At 47.2% G+C, this 20,542-nt stretch overlaps 1 protein-coding gene across 1 annotated transcript in view; it reads left to right on the top strand.

Annotated features, from left to right (window-relative positions):
* Chn2 (chimerin 2) overlaps window positions 1-20,542 on the top strand; it is a 261,881-nt gene that overhangs the window by 176,077 nt on the left and 65,262 nt on the right. The window contains exons 5-6 of the mRNA NM_001163640.1: window positions 2,516-2,629; window positions 4,409-4,694. Of these exons, the coding sequence (NP_001157112.1) occupies window positions 2,516-2,629; window positions 4,409-4,694 (400 nt within the window). The remainder of the gene's footprint in view (window positions 1-2,515; window positions 2,630-4,408; window positions 4,695-20,542) is intronic.

Below are 20,542 nucleotides of genomic sequence, written 5' to 3' on the forward strand. Positions count from 1 at the left end.
TTCACTGTCTACCCTGATGCAGTACAAACACGTAGGTGTCTAAGACTGTCCACTTCGGCGGAATTCCGGACTATCAGGACCCTCATAACACAGTGCTCAGGAAAAGCGCCCCTTTCCCCTGCAGTGTTGGAAAAGCCCAAAGGGTCATTCTCTAGGCTTGGGTATATCATTCATATTGCCTTAAGCCCATTTTTATTCTCTTCCTTATCCTAACCACATTGTCCTTTTAACCTCACCCCCAGCTCTGTTGGATTTCCTTAGTAATCTAGCACAAGGCAAATACCACAACTAGCAAAGTCATTTGTAATCTAAGACTACAAGGTGCAGAACCTTTAAAGAGAGTGGACTATGGAGTGGTCCAAGGAGGAAAGATACATAAGTCCCTTCCTAAGGTCAGCCTAGAGGCATGATGAGGCAAAAGCTCTTTCAAGGCCACCACCTGTGCTCCCTCAGCCAATGAGACCTTCCCTCTCATCGTCATACCCAGAAGCGTCTCAGCTTCATGGTTAGTGGATTGTCTGGTCATCCTAGCCTGCTGCTCCTTCCCCGTGGACACAGCTGCATTGTGGAGCCTTTCTTGTCAGACTTGTCACCTCCAGCCAGCAGGCGCCTCTCGAGCACCCACCCAGGAGTGTAGGCTCCCCTTCCACCTGCCCTCCTGCCTCTGAGAGCTGGCTCGTGTTGTCACATGACTTTGAGTTTCCATCTGACTTCAAAGTTCCTTGCAGATTGTACAATTTTGCTAAAGAGAGGGTAAACAGGAAAACCTGCCACATGCAGTTTTGTACCTGAATTGATCACCACAGAGCAGCTCTCCCTGTCAGAGCCCATGCTGCACAGCAGGCTTCTCCTCTGTGTCTCAAGAGTCCAGTGGCCTCACTCACAAAGCGCCAAACCCCTCTGCTCTGTGTATGAGTGTGCAAGACCCACTTAGACCCAATGCTCTTGGCCAAGCTCTCCCCAGACTCCTCTGTTTCACTCTTCTTCATAGAAAGTTTGCTCTCTGAGCAAGAGTGTTACTCTTACATCTCAGCACTCACTCCCAGTGTTGGCCAACAGTGCTGTTCTAAGCACCAGTTCCTGAGATTTAAAACCAGAACTTAGCAGAGCATAAGCCTCCCCGCCCCTGCCAAGCTGTCATCACCTTGACCTCCAGGCTGAGATTTTCATTCAGGGCCATTGATGCTTCTGGCATGTTTGCTCGCCTAGGACCAGAATGTCAACCAGAAGATCCACTATTGAAGAATATTGAAAAGGAGGAAATTAGGATAACACACCACACACACTCACACACCTCTCCAATACATTTGTCCTCCAACCTAGTTTTTGTATTCTTGGCCAGGGAGGGGGCAGCAAATGTTATTTTCTTTTTTGTGCTCAGAAAATTCTTTCCATGATTATTCCTCCAAGGTCTTCTAACACTAGGTAATTCTGGAAAGGTATACTTGTCCCTCTTCCAGGAGTTTAGAGATGATGGGCACTGGCCAGTTCTCATACTCAAGATCCCGCATCTTAGACACACAAAGGATAGAATTGTTAGTGATGACAGGAAAAAAAAAAACAATAATAGTAAGACCTGGGCCTAGGTGCACACCTGGAAGACAGAGGCAAGTGGATCTCTGTGTGTTCAAGGCCAGCCTGGTCTATATAATGAGTTCTAGGATGGGCAATGCTACATAATAGACTGTCTCAAAACAAGCAAAACAAAGAATTGTTAGTGATGGCTGTGAGCCTTTATCTTTATTTAAATGTAGGAGGACAAATAGATCCACCCAGACACCTGCCTTCACCCTCACCAGTCCCTGTCCAAACTCGAGGCCTCAGACAACGGCCTTCAGAAGGCCCGTGCAGCCTCTAACAAGCCAGAAGTCCTACTCAGTGTGCTACAGCTACATTCTCTCTCTCTCTCTCTCTCTCTCTCTCTCTCTCTCTCTCTCTCTCTCCATTTTGTAACAGAGAAATCGAAGACAAACATTATCATTGAAAGTGGAAAAGTAGATTCTTTTCCCAAACACCCACCTAAACAATTAATCTCTAACGGAAAACACTGGAAGAACGTGGCTTCTAGCCAGCCCTTCTTTCCAGAGAGTGAGCCTTTAAAATTAATGATCCCCAGCACCAGAATCAAGCAGGTTGCTAATCAATAAGTGTTCATTTGCAATCAGGATAATCCACAGTTCTCTGTGTTTGAGCTGAAAGCTAAATTGGTAATTGCTCTTTTGTTATTCCCCATGGTTTGAAAGGAGTCATAACCTAGCTTTTATTTAGATCTTCATTTTTTAGCCTGAGAGCAAAGACAGGAGCAGAAAGCCAGGTGGACCATGTATTTTCCTGTGTTGGGAATACTGGGATGTAGTTCCAAGAGGGTCTTCACGATGAGCCATAATCACACCCCTCTTCATTCCAATGGAGACAGTGGGCACCCAGGGACCTAGTAACCACAGTTTTCAGCCTAGTCCACATTGTACCTACTTTGTACAGTCTGCTCAGTGCTGCGACTGCCTTGTCCCTCCAGGTTTCATGGGATCATCTCTCGGGAGCAGGCTGATGAGCTTCTAGGCGGCGTGGAAGGTGCCTACATCCTTCGAGAAAGCCAGCGGCAGCCAGGATGCTACACGCTGGCACTGAGGTGAGCTGTGCTTCACTCATGGCTCGGGAAAGAGGCTTTTATGATTTTCCAATTTTTAAGAAGTATGATATGCTCCAGGGAGAGACCTGACTGGGATGGCAGAACAATAGAGAGAGAACAGAAAGGCTGAGATCAGGTGGCCTGGGCTCTCTGGTGGAGAAACTGTGGTACCTCTGAAGAACAACATCTTTATAACATAGTGTTGACTAGGGAGATGGGGTTATCGCATACAGCTGACTAAGGAGGCAGGGTTTATATTATATAGCTGAACAAGGAGGCAAGGTCAACAACCTCAATGGGAGCTGTCTCTGTAGGGGAGCAGTCTTCAGGCTCTAACCTCCAGGGAGAGAGAGCTATGGTGGACATTTTCACGGCACAATGTCAATATTCATGCTCAGACACAAAAAAAAGGCTTTGCTAAGTGTTCTCTGAGGCTCCCAGGCAGTAGGGGGGATTTTTCCATTTGTCCAATGAGTCTGAGGCTCTGGGGTCCTTGGCATGGATGTGTCAATGTCAACTACACACATCTACTCAGGACTTCACACGCTCAGGGCTTCTTCAACTCCCTACTGCAGTAAAATGCACATAATATGAAATTCCCCATCTCCACTAGCTTACGTGTGCAGTACAGTGGCATCGGGCACACCAGCCATGCTTTACAGACACAGTTGCTGGTTACTTCCAGAACCCGCCCCACATTCCACATGCTAAGTTCCCACAATCATGCCTGCTCAGACTACCTTGCAGTTCACTGTTTGCAAACGCCAGAGGCTGAGTGTCTGTTTGCCTGGCTGAAGACATGCCGATTGTCAGCATGAGTGCTTCATGGACAGGCAGCCCATCATTCTTGTCTTCTTGGGACCACTTCGACCCCAGACTTGTCACGTGTACCAGCAAGTCACCAGGACAGGTTCCTCCCAAGATTGGCCACCACAAGTGATACGGTACTGCAGGGGTCATTTGTATATGCCAGGCTGTTAACTCCCCACAGAGTCTTCCTGTGGACTCCTGGAAACTGACCGAGCTCTCTCCATAGAAAGAATGGAGGCAGAGGAAAGCCTTCCCAGGCCAGCTCATGAAGGGTGTGTGTCTTATATAGTCTCCACAGTGTGACCTCACAAAGACGCTTCCCAAGTTGCAACTGAAGACGTTCAGAGCGTGTCCTAAGTGGCTCAGGGATGAGGGATTATCTCCTAAGCTGTTAAGAACTCTGGGTAGGCAGAGCATTTTCCTGTCTCCTAGCACCCCAGAGTAGGCACAGGGAGTCATGCAGGTGAGGCTGGAGGATGCCAATATTGGTGGTACATTTAGCACCTAGCTGATGTTTTTCTATGGCTTCATTAGGCGGGATGGTAGAGATGAGGTCGCAGTCAAAGGTGTGATGATAAGGGACATCATAGGGCTTTGGTGCTGGTGTCCCTTGCAGAGATGATTGTCACTTCCCTGATGACGGATTTGTATATCAGGGCTTCAACTTTCACAAATGAGAACGGAATGACCCAGTGTCCTGAGTGACCTACAGGAGTAATTGTTCCTGAATGCAGACCCGAGGTTAGATCCTGTCTGCTTCATTCTAGGCACGTGGCCTCCAACAGGAAGTGGCAGCTCTTTGTGATTCTGTTGCTTCTCGTGCTAACTATAGATAATCACACCTCACAGGATCTCTGAGACAAGATCCAAGCGCCCACTCCACGCCTAACAAATGGAATGTTCTGGAAGCCGTCTCACATTCCCCAGGCTTATCTCGCCGGTAATAATTCTTGGCTTTCTGGTGTGCAGGTTTGGGAACCAGACCTTAAACTACCGGCTCTTCCACGACGGGAAGCACTTTGTGGGTGAGAAGAGGTTCGAATCCATTCACGACCTGGTGACAGATGGCTTGATCACACTCTACATAGAGACCAAGGCTGCTGAGTACATCGCGAAAATGACCACAAATCCCATCTACGAGCACATCGGATACGCCACTCTCCTCAGAGAAAAAGTGTCCCGAAGGCTGAGCAGGTCTAAAAACGAATCAAGGAAAGCTAGCGTCAGCAACGAGGAGCACACGCCAGTGGAGAAGGTGAGTGGCCCAGGGCACGGACGTGGGTAGTCTAGCTTCAGCTTGTGCTGCCTGAGAAGGGGCAATGGTAGATCCAGCCTGTCAGAATGTCGGGGGAGACTCCTCTCCAGTTTCAAACTGGCGTGCCAAAGGGTCCTTAGACTCTTCCAAGTCAACCCCCTCTTGAGCTACAGGAGAGAAACTCAGGACCCACAAATGTCCCTTGGTTTGCTCTATAGTCAGAGCCAGGACTTAGACAAATAGTCATTAGTGGGTTTATTTGTACTTTGAGAGAAAATACTCCATTATTGTTCAATGCCAAACAGTGGGTGAAAAATGTCTTAAATTGCCACTTAGGGCCTGCTGGCTGTCTCTGGCTACAGAGTGGGCCAAGTGCATGGTATTTGTGTCTCTCTGTCCTAGGGATATGTGAGTATCCATGGGCAGGAGGCTAGCCACCTTTTGAAGGTGGGCTAATCTAGATGAAGAGTTACTGGCAACCCACTGTGGTTGAGCCAAGCCCAGCTTTAGAGTGGGCTAGGACTGAACAAAGAGGGAGGCATGGAGGACAAGATGGCACTGCTGCTCCCTTGGGCACTGCTAATCCTCAGACTCAAGTGGGCTCCTGATGCCAGGGCTGGTGGAAACCAATGAACTCTTAGGCTGAAGGTGAGGGCTGGGCATCAAAGATGGGAGACTCACCAAGTACTGGGGTGGCTGGAGGGAGCAGCCAGTCTGTTGGCAACAAAGGCATGATGTTAATGGATTTGCTAATTGAGTCTCAGAGCAAAGGAGGGCCTTCTCCAGCATCCCATCAGTTGAGCAGCTGGCCCATGAAAACTTAATTTGCCATTTTCTTTTTATAACTCTGATATCTCCCCAACACCTGTGTATTCTTTCAGAAATAATTGATTTGGGATATTTTGGGACTGCTGATTGTTTACATTTAATAGAAAAGTTGTCTCTACGTGTGTGTGTGTGTGTGTGTGTGTGTGCGCGTGTGCATGAGACAGAGAGAGAGAGAGAGAGAGAGAGAGAGAGAGAGAGAGAGAGAGAGAGAGAGTGCCATCTTTCAGAGTTTGTTCTGGTCCAGATGAAAGCCAGTCCTTAGTGTTTGTAAATCTGTTCAAAAGCGATTTAGAATAGAAAATCTGGAAGCTGACCTTCTCAGCCATGATAAATCAGGAGATGAATTGTAAAATAAGTCTCTGAAGTGGTGTTTGTATTTCTGAATCACAGAGCAGTGCCATTTGAAAACACCGTCTGTTACAGAGAGCAGGCCCACAATGGAAACCAGCAAGGACGTTCCATCCACAGAAGCTGGTATTTCTGGCATTATTCTCAGCAGGAATCTGATGTGACATGATGCGCCCTCTGTCTTAGTGAGGGGTTATATTGCTGCCCTAAAACACCATGACCCAAAAGCAAGTTGGGGAGGTTTATTCGGCTTACATTTTAATATCACTGTTCATCATCAAAAGAACACAAACAGAACAGGAACCTGAAGGTGGGAACTGAAGATGATGGAGGGGCGCTGCTTACTGGCTTGCTTCCCATGGCTTGCTCAGCCTGCTTTCTTACAGAACCGAGGACCACCAACCCAGAGGTGGCCCCCACAAAATAGGCTGGACCTTCTTCCATGGATCAGTAATGGAGAAACTCGCTCTACAGGCTGGCCCCCAGCCTGATCCTATGTAGGCATGTTCTCAGTGGATGTTTCCTCCTCTACGATCACTATCGTTGGTGTCAAGTTGTCATAAATCTAGTGAGCCCACACTCCCCTAGAGCAGTGGTTCTTAACCTCCCTAATGCTGTGACCATTAATACTCCTATTGTGGTGACCCCCAAGCATAAAATTATTTTCATTGCTACCTCATAGCTAAATTTGTTACTGTTGTGAATCATAATGTAAATATCTGACTGTCTTAGGTGACCCCTGTGAAAGGGTCGTTCAACCCCTTTGGGGGTTGAGACCGACAAGTTGAGAACTGCTGTCCTAGAGAATTGAGTAATCTGATTATTCACTGAGTGAGCCAGCCTGTACTTGTTGACTGGGGAGGAGGGCAGTAAGGAAAGAAAGGGGATGCTGAAGGAAGAAGCCCACACTCAGCAAGGAGTTTGATGGACAGTTGTCAGGGGTATGGATTCCCTTGGACACTAATGATGTTTTTGGCTTTTGTGAGGACTATTCTGGACACTAGGTCTGGTCACTTGCTGCTGGCCACTGGTTTTGTTGGTAGCTTATGAACTCACTTGTTAAGAATCCATCCATTTCTCCATGACCTGTATTGACAAGTGTCATTAGGAAAAGCCTCCGTCTGGCCAGAGATCCTGTCTCTCTTCAGGGCAAGGATGGGGCCTGTTGCCATGGAGGCAAGGACTGGAGAAGAGCTGTGGGGAACTTGAGTAGATTGACTGAGAGGAGCCTGAGGTATCTGTCTGCTTCAGTTAATGGCTTGCCGTGAAGGTTAATAGTTGACTTCCCAGCGATGCTCAAATCCGGCACATGCATTGCCCAGCACTCAAATGTTACTCACCCATTTGCTTTATTGATCACTTCCAAGTAATATCTAGAATAGAATATGCTATTACAAACCCAATAACAGTGCTAATTGGAAAAAATATATATTTACCCCCCTTCAGAGTGGTGTGGTGTCCAGATTTACTTCCTGCCCAGGTTGTTAGCAGTGAACCTGACTTTAATAACTGTAGGTGAGGTGGGGAGCCTGCAGGCAGAATGAAGCTGTAAAGGTTCCTTCCCCAACCAGTAGGTAAACTTCATGATTCTTTATTTAATTAATTGGCTTTTAAAACATGGTATATTTGGGTCACCCATCTGATGCATTTAATTAAAATGGTCATTCTAGTGCAATACATGAAATACGCGTTATGTATTTTAGAATTTATAGCACACATAGATTATCTACTGGTCTTCAGGGAAAAGAAAAAGCAGAAACCTGGTATGGTATGCAGTCTATGAATAACACTGAGATTCAAAACCCAGATTGCACAGACATGGAACTCGGTCCCATTTTAGACTCAGAGCAACTTTGCCAGATCCACAGGCAGGGTTCTCCATATATGCCTTATTCCTGCTTCACACTAGCTAGAGGTGAGCCCAGGCTTCCCATCCCACATTCAGAACATCGTAAATCTGTGCAGCAGCTGGACCTCATTGTGCCCTCATTGCCTCTGTGGCTCTAAGTAATGTCTTGGATTTGGCCACTGTCCTGTCAGTGGACATTAAAAATCACTCAGTCTTTACATGGTCTGCTTTTGAAACCACATTACTGATTCTAGCTATAAAAACTGACCTTTCTCACCAAATGCATCCCACTGAATCAAATAAATGATATGGAAAGTGCGTCTGTATTAACTGGATATAGTCTGATGCAGTAAATTGCACCCATATTTGATGTGAAAATAATGTGTACCTGTGAGGCGGTAAAAGCACTTTTAATATTACACAAGTTGAGTATCCTCTGCCCCAGATGTTGGGGAACCAGGGATTTTTCAGATCAGTGCTCGACTAGCAGCTCTTCATCCTTCATCCAAAAACCCGAGACAAAAATACTCTCAGATCCTTTGAAGTCTTAGGTCTGGGGCTGTATCGAATCTCTTCATTCTCAGTTTTAAGGTTGCCTGGCCCCGTATTCATTTCACTGTTTCTTTCCTGGAGTTCAGCCCTCGTTACGGCTTCCTCGCACTCTTGGCTGCTTTTGGAGGATGGTCAGCCCCAGTTCTGTCTTGTTCATTCATTTCAGTGTTTCTGGTGGTAGTAAATGTCAGACAACGACCTCCATGAGTTCCGCAGCAGCAAGTCCATGTACTGCACTGCAGGCAGCCCCACCCCCACCAAGATGGGAGGGGCTGATGCGGAGAAAGGAAAGTGCAACTGTATCTTTATGTGTCATTTATGTAAACCAGAAAACACCGGCTTTACATAAAAGGGTAGCCATCGCTGATTGTTGCGAGGGGAAGCAAGGGTCTGAAAGGGTGAGTGTGGAGGGACTTGTCCTCTTCGCTACTGTTTGAAGCCCTTTCAGCTTTGAACCGTGACATAAGTAGTATCCACTCAAAGTCTGAAACAAGAATAAAAAGCTTACTGTGTCTTACATAGGTCATTTAAGGTCAAGGAGAGTGCTTTCTGCCTTGGGTGCTGCACATGCTGATCCAGTTGCCTGCCTCCTGCCCCCTTTATCATGCTCAGAGTACCCCTCCTCTCCCACCCCATCCCTCCAGACTGTTCACATGAGATCTGTGTTCTCGGGACTTAGTGGGGGTTGGGAACTGGAAGGTCATCCCAGCACCAGGCAGAAATGGCTGCAGTGTGGGAATAAGTCCTTGAGATGGGGTAGGCTTGGCTTGGCCTTCCTAGAACTCCCACCCCTTTCCAAGAAGCTGCCCAGTCCGCCGCCTTCTTCCATCCGTTTCCCTGCCTTGCGCCCTTCCTTGGGCTGCTACGGGACCAGTGCCCCAGTCTCTTTTACAACCTGCCACAGGCAGCAAAGCCTCGCAGCTTCCCATTCTCCCGCCCTAAAGCTCTGGCCAGCAGCCTGCTCTTCCACCTCCTTAGATTAACCCTCCTTCACTGAGGACCCCCTCTGTTCCCCCTCTGTCCCCTCCCCCACCTGCCTTGAGAAACCATCCTCTTTCTGGCTGCCCATCCTCTCCCACCAGGTGACCCCTTCTCTGTGGTCCAGCTGCCCATCTAGATAGCTTTGTCTGCATTGTCCCTGGCCTGAAGGCAATCACCAGGCGGAGGAGGAAGGCTTGCTCAGCCATAAAGACCAGCAGAAGCCTCTGGAGCAGATGGAGGTCGCTCAGGGTGTTTTCTGTGAATCCAAAGATTCCACAAAACGCCTGGTGCCCCCTGGAGACTGCTCAGCAGTGCTGGCCTAGGTTGGGCTGCAAGACAAAACTCAAATACCTCAGCAGGACCTTGGTTGGCTACGTGCTTGAGCCTGGACTGACAGAAAAGATTCAAGATCTCAAATGGTACCCAAAGGAGGAGGTGGGAAAAGTCAGGTCAGAGAAAGTAAAACAGGTGAGAGGCGAGGAGGAACGAGCATCTCTGAGTCTGCCGTTTGGTTCTCCGAATTTTGTGAGAAGCCATGCTTATCCTTAGAGGAACTGGGCAGGGATGCTAATCCACCATCTCCTGGCCTCTGGAAGCTGAGCGGTGCTTCGAGAGATCCAGCCTCTCCAATTCCAGACTATACTTGCCAATGATACCCATCTCCACAGAAAGAGAAACATGCTCAGGGGGACTGGTCCTACCTGACTATACAGAGAAATCTGGAGCCACAGTGTGACTGGGTGTGGAAGGCAGGTGGTGAGAGTTCAAGGGTTAACGGAAATGCCCATCAATGCCCACCTTGCCCCGCCTTCTTCTGCTGCAGAACTCCCTCTCTGGCCCACATCCTCTTCCTTTCTCTGTGCCCTCAGCCTGAAATGCTCTCTCCCTCCTGCGATCTTCAGGCTTCTTTGGGGTCCAGTGCAGACACTTCTTTCTTTGTGAAGCCTGCTAGGATTCACCTCACGCCTCAGAACCACCCCAGAGCCCGGCACACAGTCTTGATGTGGACTTAGTATCCTAGGTAACTGTTACACCTGCTATCCTCCAACTGTGGCCCTGAATACCAACGTCTTTGGCCTTCCTGAGACCATAGTTAGACATGCAGTGGTCAGAGCCACTGGATCAGGTCTTCCGGGGGCTCTGGTCGATCTTTGCTGGGCTCCAGATGGATCCACACAGGCAGTGCTGGGGAACTTGTGATCTGGTGCTTTTACGCATCCAGGTGAAAGCCTTTTTTTTTTTTGGTGACTCCTGGTTCCGAATCCCCGCACATCCCTAAGTGCTTACCTGCAAACACTTGTTGAATGAAGCAGGAGCAGATAATGCAATGTCACAAACGGAGCCAAATTCACAATGAAGATCAGTGTATCTCAGATGCACCCAGAGCCAGGTCAAGGCTCTTCTCTGGACAAGCTCTTTGATCCAGGGGCTGTGAGCCTCCTGCTGCATGAGGAGAAGCCAGGGCCCAGAGGAGAGGGGATCCAGAGACCGTCTGAGCAGATGCTTTGCTGTACATGACAGGAGACTGAAACATGAAACACAGGGTGTTTCTGAAACCTCTCAAAGGCTCAGAAAATGCTGCCTTAATCTTCACTCCATGTAGACTACTTATAATTAAGATCTCTGAGGTGTGTCCATTACAGCACTAGGTGCCTGCCTGAATCAGCCGGATCTGAAGTGAAGTCATATCACACTTAGTGGCCCCAGCAGGACCCCTGCAGGAAGCAGAAGGCTGGAAGTCTCAAGAGAATTGGTTGAACTGGAAAACTTTCCCTTGGATTATCCAGAGCGGGCCACCACCACTTACTCAAGGGTCCAGGGGTAGCAGGAAGATTCTGGAAGGTTCATGAGAACTGGAGTGGGAACTGATACCCCACATCACTGTCCCTCTCCCAGCCCCCAATTTCTCTCCTTCTACCTTCTGCCTGCACTTCCCATTGGGCAAACCCAGCCAAAGTCCAGGGGCACAGTGCAGGGAGCAGGGTGCAGCCTCCAGGGTCCAGTCTACTGATAGGGGCCAGGCAAGAGAGACAGGAATCAGAGAGAGTGTGGTAGTGAAAAGCGTGGGAGAAGCCAGCCCAAGCACACAGCAGTCCTTATGCCCTTAGTCAGCATGGTTCTCATAGCATCCTGTACAAAGCTAACTGGCTTCCGAAGCCCAGCATGCCTTACATGTGACGATGCTACAGTCCCTTTCTCAGATGGGCTCACGACTGTGTGCTGTGCTTGGGAGCTTGGTTTTGGGATGTTGAGTTTCTCTGTGTCCATTAGATTTAAGTAGAACATTGACCAGTGCCTTTAGCCAAGCTGAAGAGCTGCATTCAATTACACACCCCCTCATACCTACACATCCATGCATATGCACACACAAGCACACACACACTTACAGATATGCACATGAACACATACACACTCACACATGTACACATGCACCCCACACACAGGCATGCACACGCAGCACACAGGCACACACACACACACACACACACACACACACACACACACGCAGCACACACACACACGTAGATGAACACACATGCATGCGGAGCACAGACACACAGAGGGGCGTTGGTGGGGACTGGACCATTGATATAAAGGAGGTGGGACTAGAGCTGCTTGGATTACAGGGTCCAGAAAAACTGCCAATTCTCTCCTCAGGAGGTTCTTTGGAAATAACTGACATAACCAGGTTCCTCTCAGGAGTCAAGGGTAAATGAAGATGAGCGGAGCCTGGCTAGTGAAAATGACAGGTACAGTAATGACTGTGGTCATCCATCTTCCTGCCACGCACACACGGCCATAAAAACGGAACGGAGAATCGCTGCGTGAATGGATTTGAACTAGCTTGATGCTCTCAGGAAGCCAGGATTTACTGGCTATTGTTTTGAAGTCAGAATCTAACCACACGGATTTATCAGGGGTCTGAGCAACAGCTGACCTGGTTGTGGGGTGGGGCAGTGAAGGTGAGGGGAGCTCTCCCTTTATGTAGATGAGAGTTTTGGAAGGAAAACCAACCAAACAACAGACAACGCGTTCAGTCCTCTTGACCTGTGGAGTCAGAGGCTGCTGAGGTTCCCCTATCTAGTGCTACCCGGGCTGAGACCCTGGGCCATGAGCCGGGAGGTAGATCCAGGCAGAGAAGATGGACATTCTACCTCAGCTCGCTGCTTTTCTGTTTCAGAGACTCTTGTTTCCTAGCTTAGACTCTGGCCGTCCTTCCCAGCCCTTCACAGGTGTGCACTGGCTCACATGGAGGCACATTTGATAGAGGCCCCAGGGTGTGCGGGAATTGCCGCAGTTAACTCTGCATGCCCCAAGTAGACGTAACTGGTGGTGACAAAGTGTATGATGCGTTGGTCCTCACCCTTGGCTGCACACTGGAATTTACTGAGGAATTTCAAAAACAACCAGAAGCCATGCTTGACCTTTGTAAAGAGACGGGCGAGCATGTGCAAGGTCCCGGCTTTGGTTTTCAGCACCAGCTGAAATAAAAGAAAGAAGGAACAGAGGCACCAGACATTTATATTTAACTCTTGGTATAAGTCCCAGGCCTGCAATTTTAGAAGTTCCTATTGGTACTAATGTGTAGCAGGAGCTAGGAGCCCCTGCTGTAGAGGAATAACTGACTTTGAGTTAGGTCATCTGTGACCTGGATTGACTTCCAAAAGCCTCAGTTCCCCCCACCCCCTCTCTGTTCTTAGGCTTAGAGCTCTGCAGGAGATACAGGTGTGTGTGTGTGTGTGTGTCAGCCCCTTTACAAACCCTCCTTTATATCCTGTTTTAAAAACAAAACAAACAAAAAACCTCACTTGGCCCAAACATTGGCTATTTTCTGTGCAACACTGCCATCTTGTGGTAGACAGGAGGAGTGTGCTATACTTTGGACAACCTCAAAGATCAAACTTGGCAGATGTGGGAGTAATGAGCATGAACAACTTTTCAGCAGTGAACTCGCTGAAGCATCCTCACTTCTTTGGGGTTTATAGCGCATACTTGGCTGTCAGGTTGCTGGGGGTGTTTTTCAATGTGTGCTCGCTTGCTGCAAAAGCTGCTCTGCTAGCCTGGGCTGCCCCAGGGATCCGACTGGCTGATTTGGGAGCCAGAAGTGTACAAACTTCTTGGCACCAGAACTTTCTTGGACTGTTTAAACTTACAGAACATCCCAAAGAGTACTTGACTATATCTTATTGCTATTTGCTATATTAGATATTAAATTTCAAATGCTTAAATACTCATTTATTTAGATATAGTACCAGTAGGAACATCTGGTCATCAAGTATACATGGTGCATTTTATGAAGCATAGCCCTGCTTTCAAAAATAAGGAAAATGTTTGCATTTCGGCATTGCTTTGGCGTATATGTAACTCTCAGCATCTGCTTTAGTGGGAGGCTGCCGGAGTCACACGTCTGATCCTGCACTTCACCTGTGATGGTAAACTGTTTAAGTATGGAAGGAAGCCCTGGGCTCAGATATTTGTTGCAAAGAGAAGGGGTGTTTATATAGACGTTTACAGGCAAATCTTTATGCAAAATGAGCAATGTTTAACAAAGGGCAATTTCTTAAGGATTAGTTACAGTAGCAACCACTTAGAAGAACGTTGGTTTAGCATCATGGACTGACCTTCAGGTGCTCCCAACATTGATGGGCCCACCAAAACCTGCTGCTCATAACAGACACCAATGAACCAAGAACCTGATTTCAGGAAGATATGCACGTGCAGGTCTCCAGGGTGGTTTCAGGGGTCACCGCACCACAGCCATCACCTTTGACTGAGGAGGTAAATGATGCTTTACCTGGGCTGCTACCTAACCCAAGCCATACAGTGAGGAGGAATAATGTCCCACAGGACTCTCAAAGGCGTTGCCCTCTGTGAGTGCAGACCCACTTCCAGTGGGTCTGAAGAGGAATCGGCCACATAGAATGGAGCCCTGGTAATTCTGCCATATGCAGATGGCCTTCCTATCTACCTGAAATTGGCTCCAGGAGATGCTCATGTCCCTGGTGCTGTGGGTAGTGTTTGCATGAACCACACACCTCTTCCCAAGTGTTGTGAAGTATCTCTCTGTTACGTATGACGGTGAATACATGTAGATCTATGCAGCTCACAGTGATAATGCATCCCTTAGGAAACTATAACAAGAAGAAGTTAATATATGTTCAAATACATGTTACCCAAGTATTTCCGGTCCTTGGTTGGTTGACTTCATGGATGGAGAAACTGTGAATGGAGATGTGATTGCATAGCCAATAAAGATCCACCAACCTGACCTTTCCCTCCTCCCTACACAGATGAGAAACTGAGGCTCAGAGCTTAAGATGGGGGTGGTGTCTTGTGTCTCTGGCCCAGCACAGGTGTGGCCTTCTGTTCTTGTGTGGTGTCTGTCTGCACACCTGGTCTTCCACCGGTCTCCCACAATGAATAGCTGTCATTTTGCTACTCAGAATCTACTCAACACCTCCTGGAAATGGTACCCTGATGCTCATCCCACACATTCTCAGTTTATAGATGTCATCTTGGAAGAGGATTATAGCTCAAGGCTGATGGGAGAATCACATTGCCCTGGCCACTGATTGGTTCAAGAGTGGGCATTTTATGTGGTTCGGTCACTGCCAGTAGAACACCATAATTTCAGGAAGACTTTTCATCCCTCCCTCTGCCTCGCTGGACTAGGCAAGAAACAGGTTTCCTGTAAGCCCTGAATGGAACTTGCAGAGAAAGAAGTTGAGTCCTAAGGAGAGTTCTGAGCCTCTGGCAGATTTGTTATGCAGCTGGCTGCATTCTCCAGGGTGTAATTTGTTAGTTAATTCTTGGTTCAGCCTTTGGGCAGAGTCTTGGATGTTGGTATTGAAACTAAGTTGCTCCTGTTTTCAAAACTGGAGCTGTGATTCCAGCACCTGCCAGCTGCTCCTTCTGTCCCAGAATCCCTGGCTTGCTTTGCTGTGGACTTTCAGAAGAGAGAAAGCTAAGGTACTGAGATTCGGGTTCATTGTTATTTTGATCAGCTAGTCCAGGCTGTCCTCATAATGGTGAGTTTGGTGAGAACTGAGGACCAAAAAAGTCTAGCGTTCACTGCAGTGAGTAGGAATACAGTAATGATTACAGATGGACTTGTCCACTGCCAGCGAACATACTCCCAACCTTTGCCTCCTGTCTCTAATGAAGTGTGACTGCAAACCTCTTGCTAATTAAATGTATTACGTGAAATTGAGGTAATAGGCTAAGAGACTTGGCAACCTTTAGTGAACTAGGTGTACATGGTATTTCGAAGAAAGGATTTTTTATAACAAATGGGAAAAAATGGACCCCCCCCCCAGCAGATGCCTGTGACAGATAGGTTCCCACTTCCTGACCCTGTCATCCTGGAAGGGATGATGGGAACTGGAAATTCATCGTCTGATGGAAGAAAGAAATCCTGTCTGTGCTTTCTATGAGCTCATTGACCCATATAAATTTGTGGGAACTCTTTTCTGACCAAGTTTGGGAAAAGGGCGAGACATTTGTTTTCTAGTAATAGAAATGAGATAGACCTAACCACATTTTCGGGTGCTTGCAAGGCTGCCTCTGAAGCAGGCTGCAGGACGGCCATCCTCGCTTCCCAGTGGCGACATCTCTGGCCGGTTTCCCTGGTGACAGTTTCCTGATGTCCCCATTGCTTGTGTGCTTTCTTAGATATAACTGACTTTGAAGTTCCCAGAGAGTTAATATTTCACCATGCTCTGAGTCCCCATTTCTGAGCCTTATGAAGTCCAGCCGCCAGAAGAATCAGTGAGGTTTTACCCACCCAACTTTTATTACTCTACTACGGCTTTGTGACTGCGGGAATTGTCACATGTCATGTTCCGCAAACATTTACTAATCTTCAAAATGGAAGACAGAATTAGTAGCCATATGTGGCCAGCACACCCACCTGTATCAAGATGAAGGCAGTAATATTTTTGATGCCGTATATAAACCATATGTTAAATAATCCAAGCTAAAAGAGACTTCTGTTATGTTCAGTCTGGAATGACCTGAGGGCTTACAACTATCCTGCCCCTTATCTTCTTCATCAAGTTTGCCTTGGCTCACAACCCATTATCAACTGCAGTATCATTTCACTCAGGCTAACAACCTTCACATTTGTGTCTCCTCCTCTGGGGCAGTGAAGAGGGCAAGGAACAGAGTCTGCAGAAGCAGGGTGATTTGCTCAGAGGCAGGCAGCCAGTGATCTGCAAGCCAAGTTACTACTAGTTCCTAACGATGGGCACTGGGCTCACCGGCTTCCAGTCAGCTCGCTCTTCCCTTGCAACACACAAACAGAATAGAGTTTTTACTGTGATTGCTACTAAAGCTTCTAAGAAAATGCTATATTGGGAATTATGTTGCTCCTCAAATATCAGTATTCATTGTCTCAGTGGTTCCTCAAGTATCAGTATTTATTGTCTCAGAGGTGTGATTCTAACCCTCCTCTCCTGACTCATTTGTTCCCGTGAAGAAGTAGACACGGCTAAGAGGATCTTTAAGGAGAGACATATTCACTGTAGACAAAATGAATAAGGTCATTCATTTTGTGCATTCTCAGCTTTGCGATTTGTGTAGTTGCAAAGCTCTGATCCCTTCACTAAATCCCAAGTGACAAAAACAGGATACCTATCCAGCCCCAGGGTGCATCTCGCTTCTTCAGTTTTGATGAGATACACTGAAGTGAGAGGAAGGTGGATTGTAGGGAGTAAGGTGCAGCTCAGCTCACTCTGAGGTAGCTTTGAATCACCTGCTGAGTTCCAGACTTGTGACAGATGACCAAGAGAATTCGTATCACTGGATTCTCTAGTAATCAACTAGATCCCAAGAAAGAGAAAGAACACTAGTATTTCTTGCTGTACATGTGCCAGGCTCTATAGAGGTTCTCTTTAGTTGGTCCTTCAGTCAATCGTCGTGACTCTGGTGGGGCTCCAGTCGAGTAGCTGTAGTGAGCAGTTAACTGACAGGTGTCCTGAGTGAGACCTGACCACTCTGGCCATCCCAGCATGCTCCCATCCTAGTGGGAATATGGAAGACATTGGTGCTGAGGGCGATTTGAACTCTGGGTGCCTGGCTCAAGAGGTTTCAGAGCAGAGGAATCTTAGTGTGTTGGCGTGGAGAACATTCTTGCCATGTTTTGGTGAAGAATTTCGCTGCTCTTGGCCTTTTGATGAGGAGTCTCCCTGAGACTAAGGTGAAGAGATTCAGTTTGGTTGCATTGAAAGAGGAGGTCTCAAAACTGCCTAGCATGGACTGTCTCCTGTGGTTCACTCTTATGAGGAAACTTTTGATCAGGCATAGCAAACTGAGAAAGGGAAAAATACAAAATGTCTGGTTCAAGTAATAAAGGAGCAGCAGGAAGTAGAATGGAGGTGAATCCTGTGTTCCAGGAGCTGCACAGATTGAGGGAGTGGTGACTGTGGGGTAGGATCCCACCCTGCTGAGCTCATTGTTTCTGTTGTTGCCGTTGAAGGAGGGACAGTTATCTCACCTTAGGCACTATTGTGACCTGGCTATTGTTTTTATTTAAACATAAGGAGATATGATTGTGTGCCAAGTTGACAAAGGATGAATTGTGATGGCTATTGTCAGTTGTCAGCTTCCTATATCAGGAATGAACTAGAGTCCAGAAATAGAAGGCAGACCTGTGGTACAGATCTTAAGGCACGGTGGACATGGTTACCTAAAGATCTTGTGAAAAAGAATTGAAGGACAGCTTAGGCCCAAGCATGGCGATATATACCTTTAATCCCAGGCAAGCAGATCTCTGAGTTCAAGGTCAGCCTATAGAGCAAGTTCCAGGATAGCCAAGTTTAGGCAGTGAAGGAGTTGGAAAACAGAAAAGTGGTGGTGCTATAATAAAATAAGGTGGCCATGTTCCAGGCCCAGAAAGCAGCAGAACTTGGCAGCTTTAGCCATGTTTCTCTGCCTTTAGAGTCAAGAATAGAAAGGACTACTGGGACAATCGATGACAGTTGGTGGAGCTAAGAAGTTAGTGGTGATTAAGAAGAGACCAGCATCACTGAGGTGAAATCTTCTGGGAACTGTTTTCTGAGAGCACAAAGAAGCTGCATTCCAGAGATGGCCAAGGTTGCACTTCATGCTAGCAGCCGGACTTGATAATGTATAAGAATCACCTAGGTGATACTGGTTTTGGATGCATGAAAGGGTCATGGAGAGTAGCTGAGACTTAGCACTGTGAGAGGCCATAGAAGACCATTGGTGAAGGTGCAGTTGCAGTTGATGACCTAGGACTAAAGGGGTCATGCAAAGAAGTTGAGACTTGGCATCATGAAGAGAGTCTATGAGAGGCTGTTGGTGAAGCCTAGTTTCAGCAGAAGACCCCAGTGTATTGGAGATGACAGTACCATGGGATGATCACCAGGAACAGCAGCAGCAGTGGAGCGGAGTCAACCAGAGCCTAGAGTACTACAGAGGGCAGAGCTGGAGAAGTGACCCTAGTCCTTTGTAGAACCCTAGAAGATCCTGTGTGAATCCCAGACGTTGGAGCAAGAAACTGTAAAGTTGAAGTTGCCTTGAATACTCCAAGATATTAGAGATTCCAGAGTAATTGGAATACCTGCCGAGGAAAGCTGCTAACAGGATGGAACCAGTCTGAGAGAAAGAAGTATGTTGCAGTCCACAAAGATGAAAGGAACTGAGATATGAAGAGCACTTTGACATCATACGTGGAGATGCAGCTTTTGGAGTTTGCCCAGCTGGTTTTCTGTCTTGCTTTGATCCAGTATTTCCTCACTATGTTTGGAATAGTAATGTATATCCTACAATATTGGAAGTGTGTGATCTGCTTTTTTATTTTGATTTTTTAATAGGGGATTACAGTTAAGAGATTGCATGAATCTTAGAAGAGACTTTGAACTTTTAAATATTGTTGAGACTGTGATAGACATGGGGACTTTTAAAATTGGACAAAATGTGTTTTTGCATTGTGCTATGGCTAGGTATGGCCCCTATGAAATCATATGTTTGAATAAGCCTATAAGAGCCAGAGAGTGGAATGTGGTGGTTTGAATATGCTTGGCCCATGGAAAGTGGCGTTATTGAAAGGAAGTGTGTCACTATGTGGGCAGACTGAGGGCTTCCAATGCTCAAGCCCCACCCAGTGCAGAAGAGAGCCTCCTCCTGGATACCTGCAGAAGTGAGTCTTCCTCTGCCTGCCTTTGGTTCAAGATGTAGAACTCTTGGCTCCTCCAGCACCATGTCTGCCTGGATGCTGCCATCCTTCCTACCATGATGATGGACTGAACCTCTGAAACTGTAAGCCATACCCAATGAAATTGTCCTTCATAAGAGTTACCTTGGTCATGGTGTCTCTCTCTATACAGCAATAAAACCCTAAGTAAGACAGGAATCAATGACTATTGATACAATATGATTATCAATATAAAATCACTACTTTTACATAAGGACATGGGCTTCACCATTATAGAAAAGTTTAGTGTTGGGAATGAAGCTGAGTGGCAGAGTGCTTGCCTTGCATACACGTACAACAGGTTCTCGGTTCAATTCTGCAGACCCTGTTTATTAGCTGTAGGAATTCCCCATGGAATATATGTGTGTGTGTGTGTGTGTGTGTGTGTGTGTGTGTGTGTGTGTAATCATATCACCTGCACAGACTGTTCTGTATCACTGCTGTTTCCAAGAGGAATTTTCACTGAGGAGAAACAAAATCAAACTTGTGAACTGCTTGCTTTACATGAATAGACTCTTTACAAAATCACTCAGAGCCATCATCAATGGTCCACTGAAGTTACATATCACAAGCTCGGTAGGTTTTTCCTGCAGGGATTCCCGATAGGCTCCTGTAAGTCATCATCTCTGAAGGGGTTCGTGTGAGGGGCCCCTGTGTTACTTGCCCATTGTGTCCTTTCAATGTTCCAAAGAAGTGGGACCAAACAAGTCAAGCCAGAGGTAAGGTTTCCATATCGAGGGTCCATTTCACAGTTCAGATGCTGTGGGCCATTCCCTGCATTTATCTTGTTAATTCCCGTTCCTGGTTTGAGCTGCTCCCAGCCATGTTCATGACTCTAGCCTGTCTGCACACTGTCTAAGCTGTCCACATAGGATATGAGGTGCTATAGAGATGGGCTCACTTTCCTGGTCCTTGAGTTCTCAGAGTCATAGATCTCTAGTTGCCAGTGTTGGGAGAAGCAGATGGATCTGGCATCTGCTTTGTGTTTGATACACACTGACGCCACGTCGGTTGTGCACTGTGAATCCACTTGATAGTCACCCATGTTGTAATGTGGCGCTCAGCAGATGCTTT

The sequence above is a fragment of the Mus musculus genome, chromosome 6 (assembly GCF_000001635.26).
Source record: "Mus musculus strain C57BL/6J chromosome 6, GRCm38.p6 C57BL/6J".
Lineage (NCBI taxonomy): Eukaryota > Metazoa > Chordata > Mammalia > Rodentia > Muridae > Mus > Mus musculus.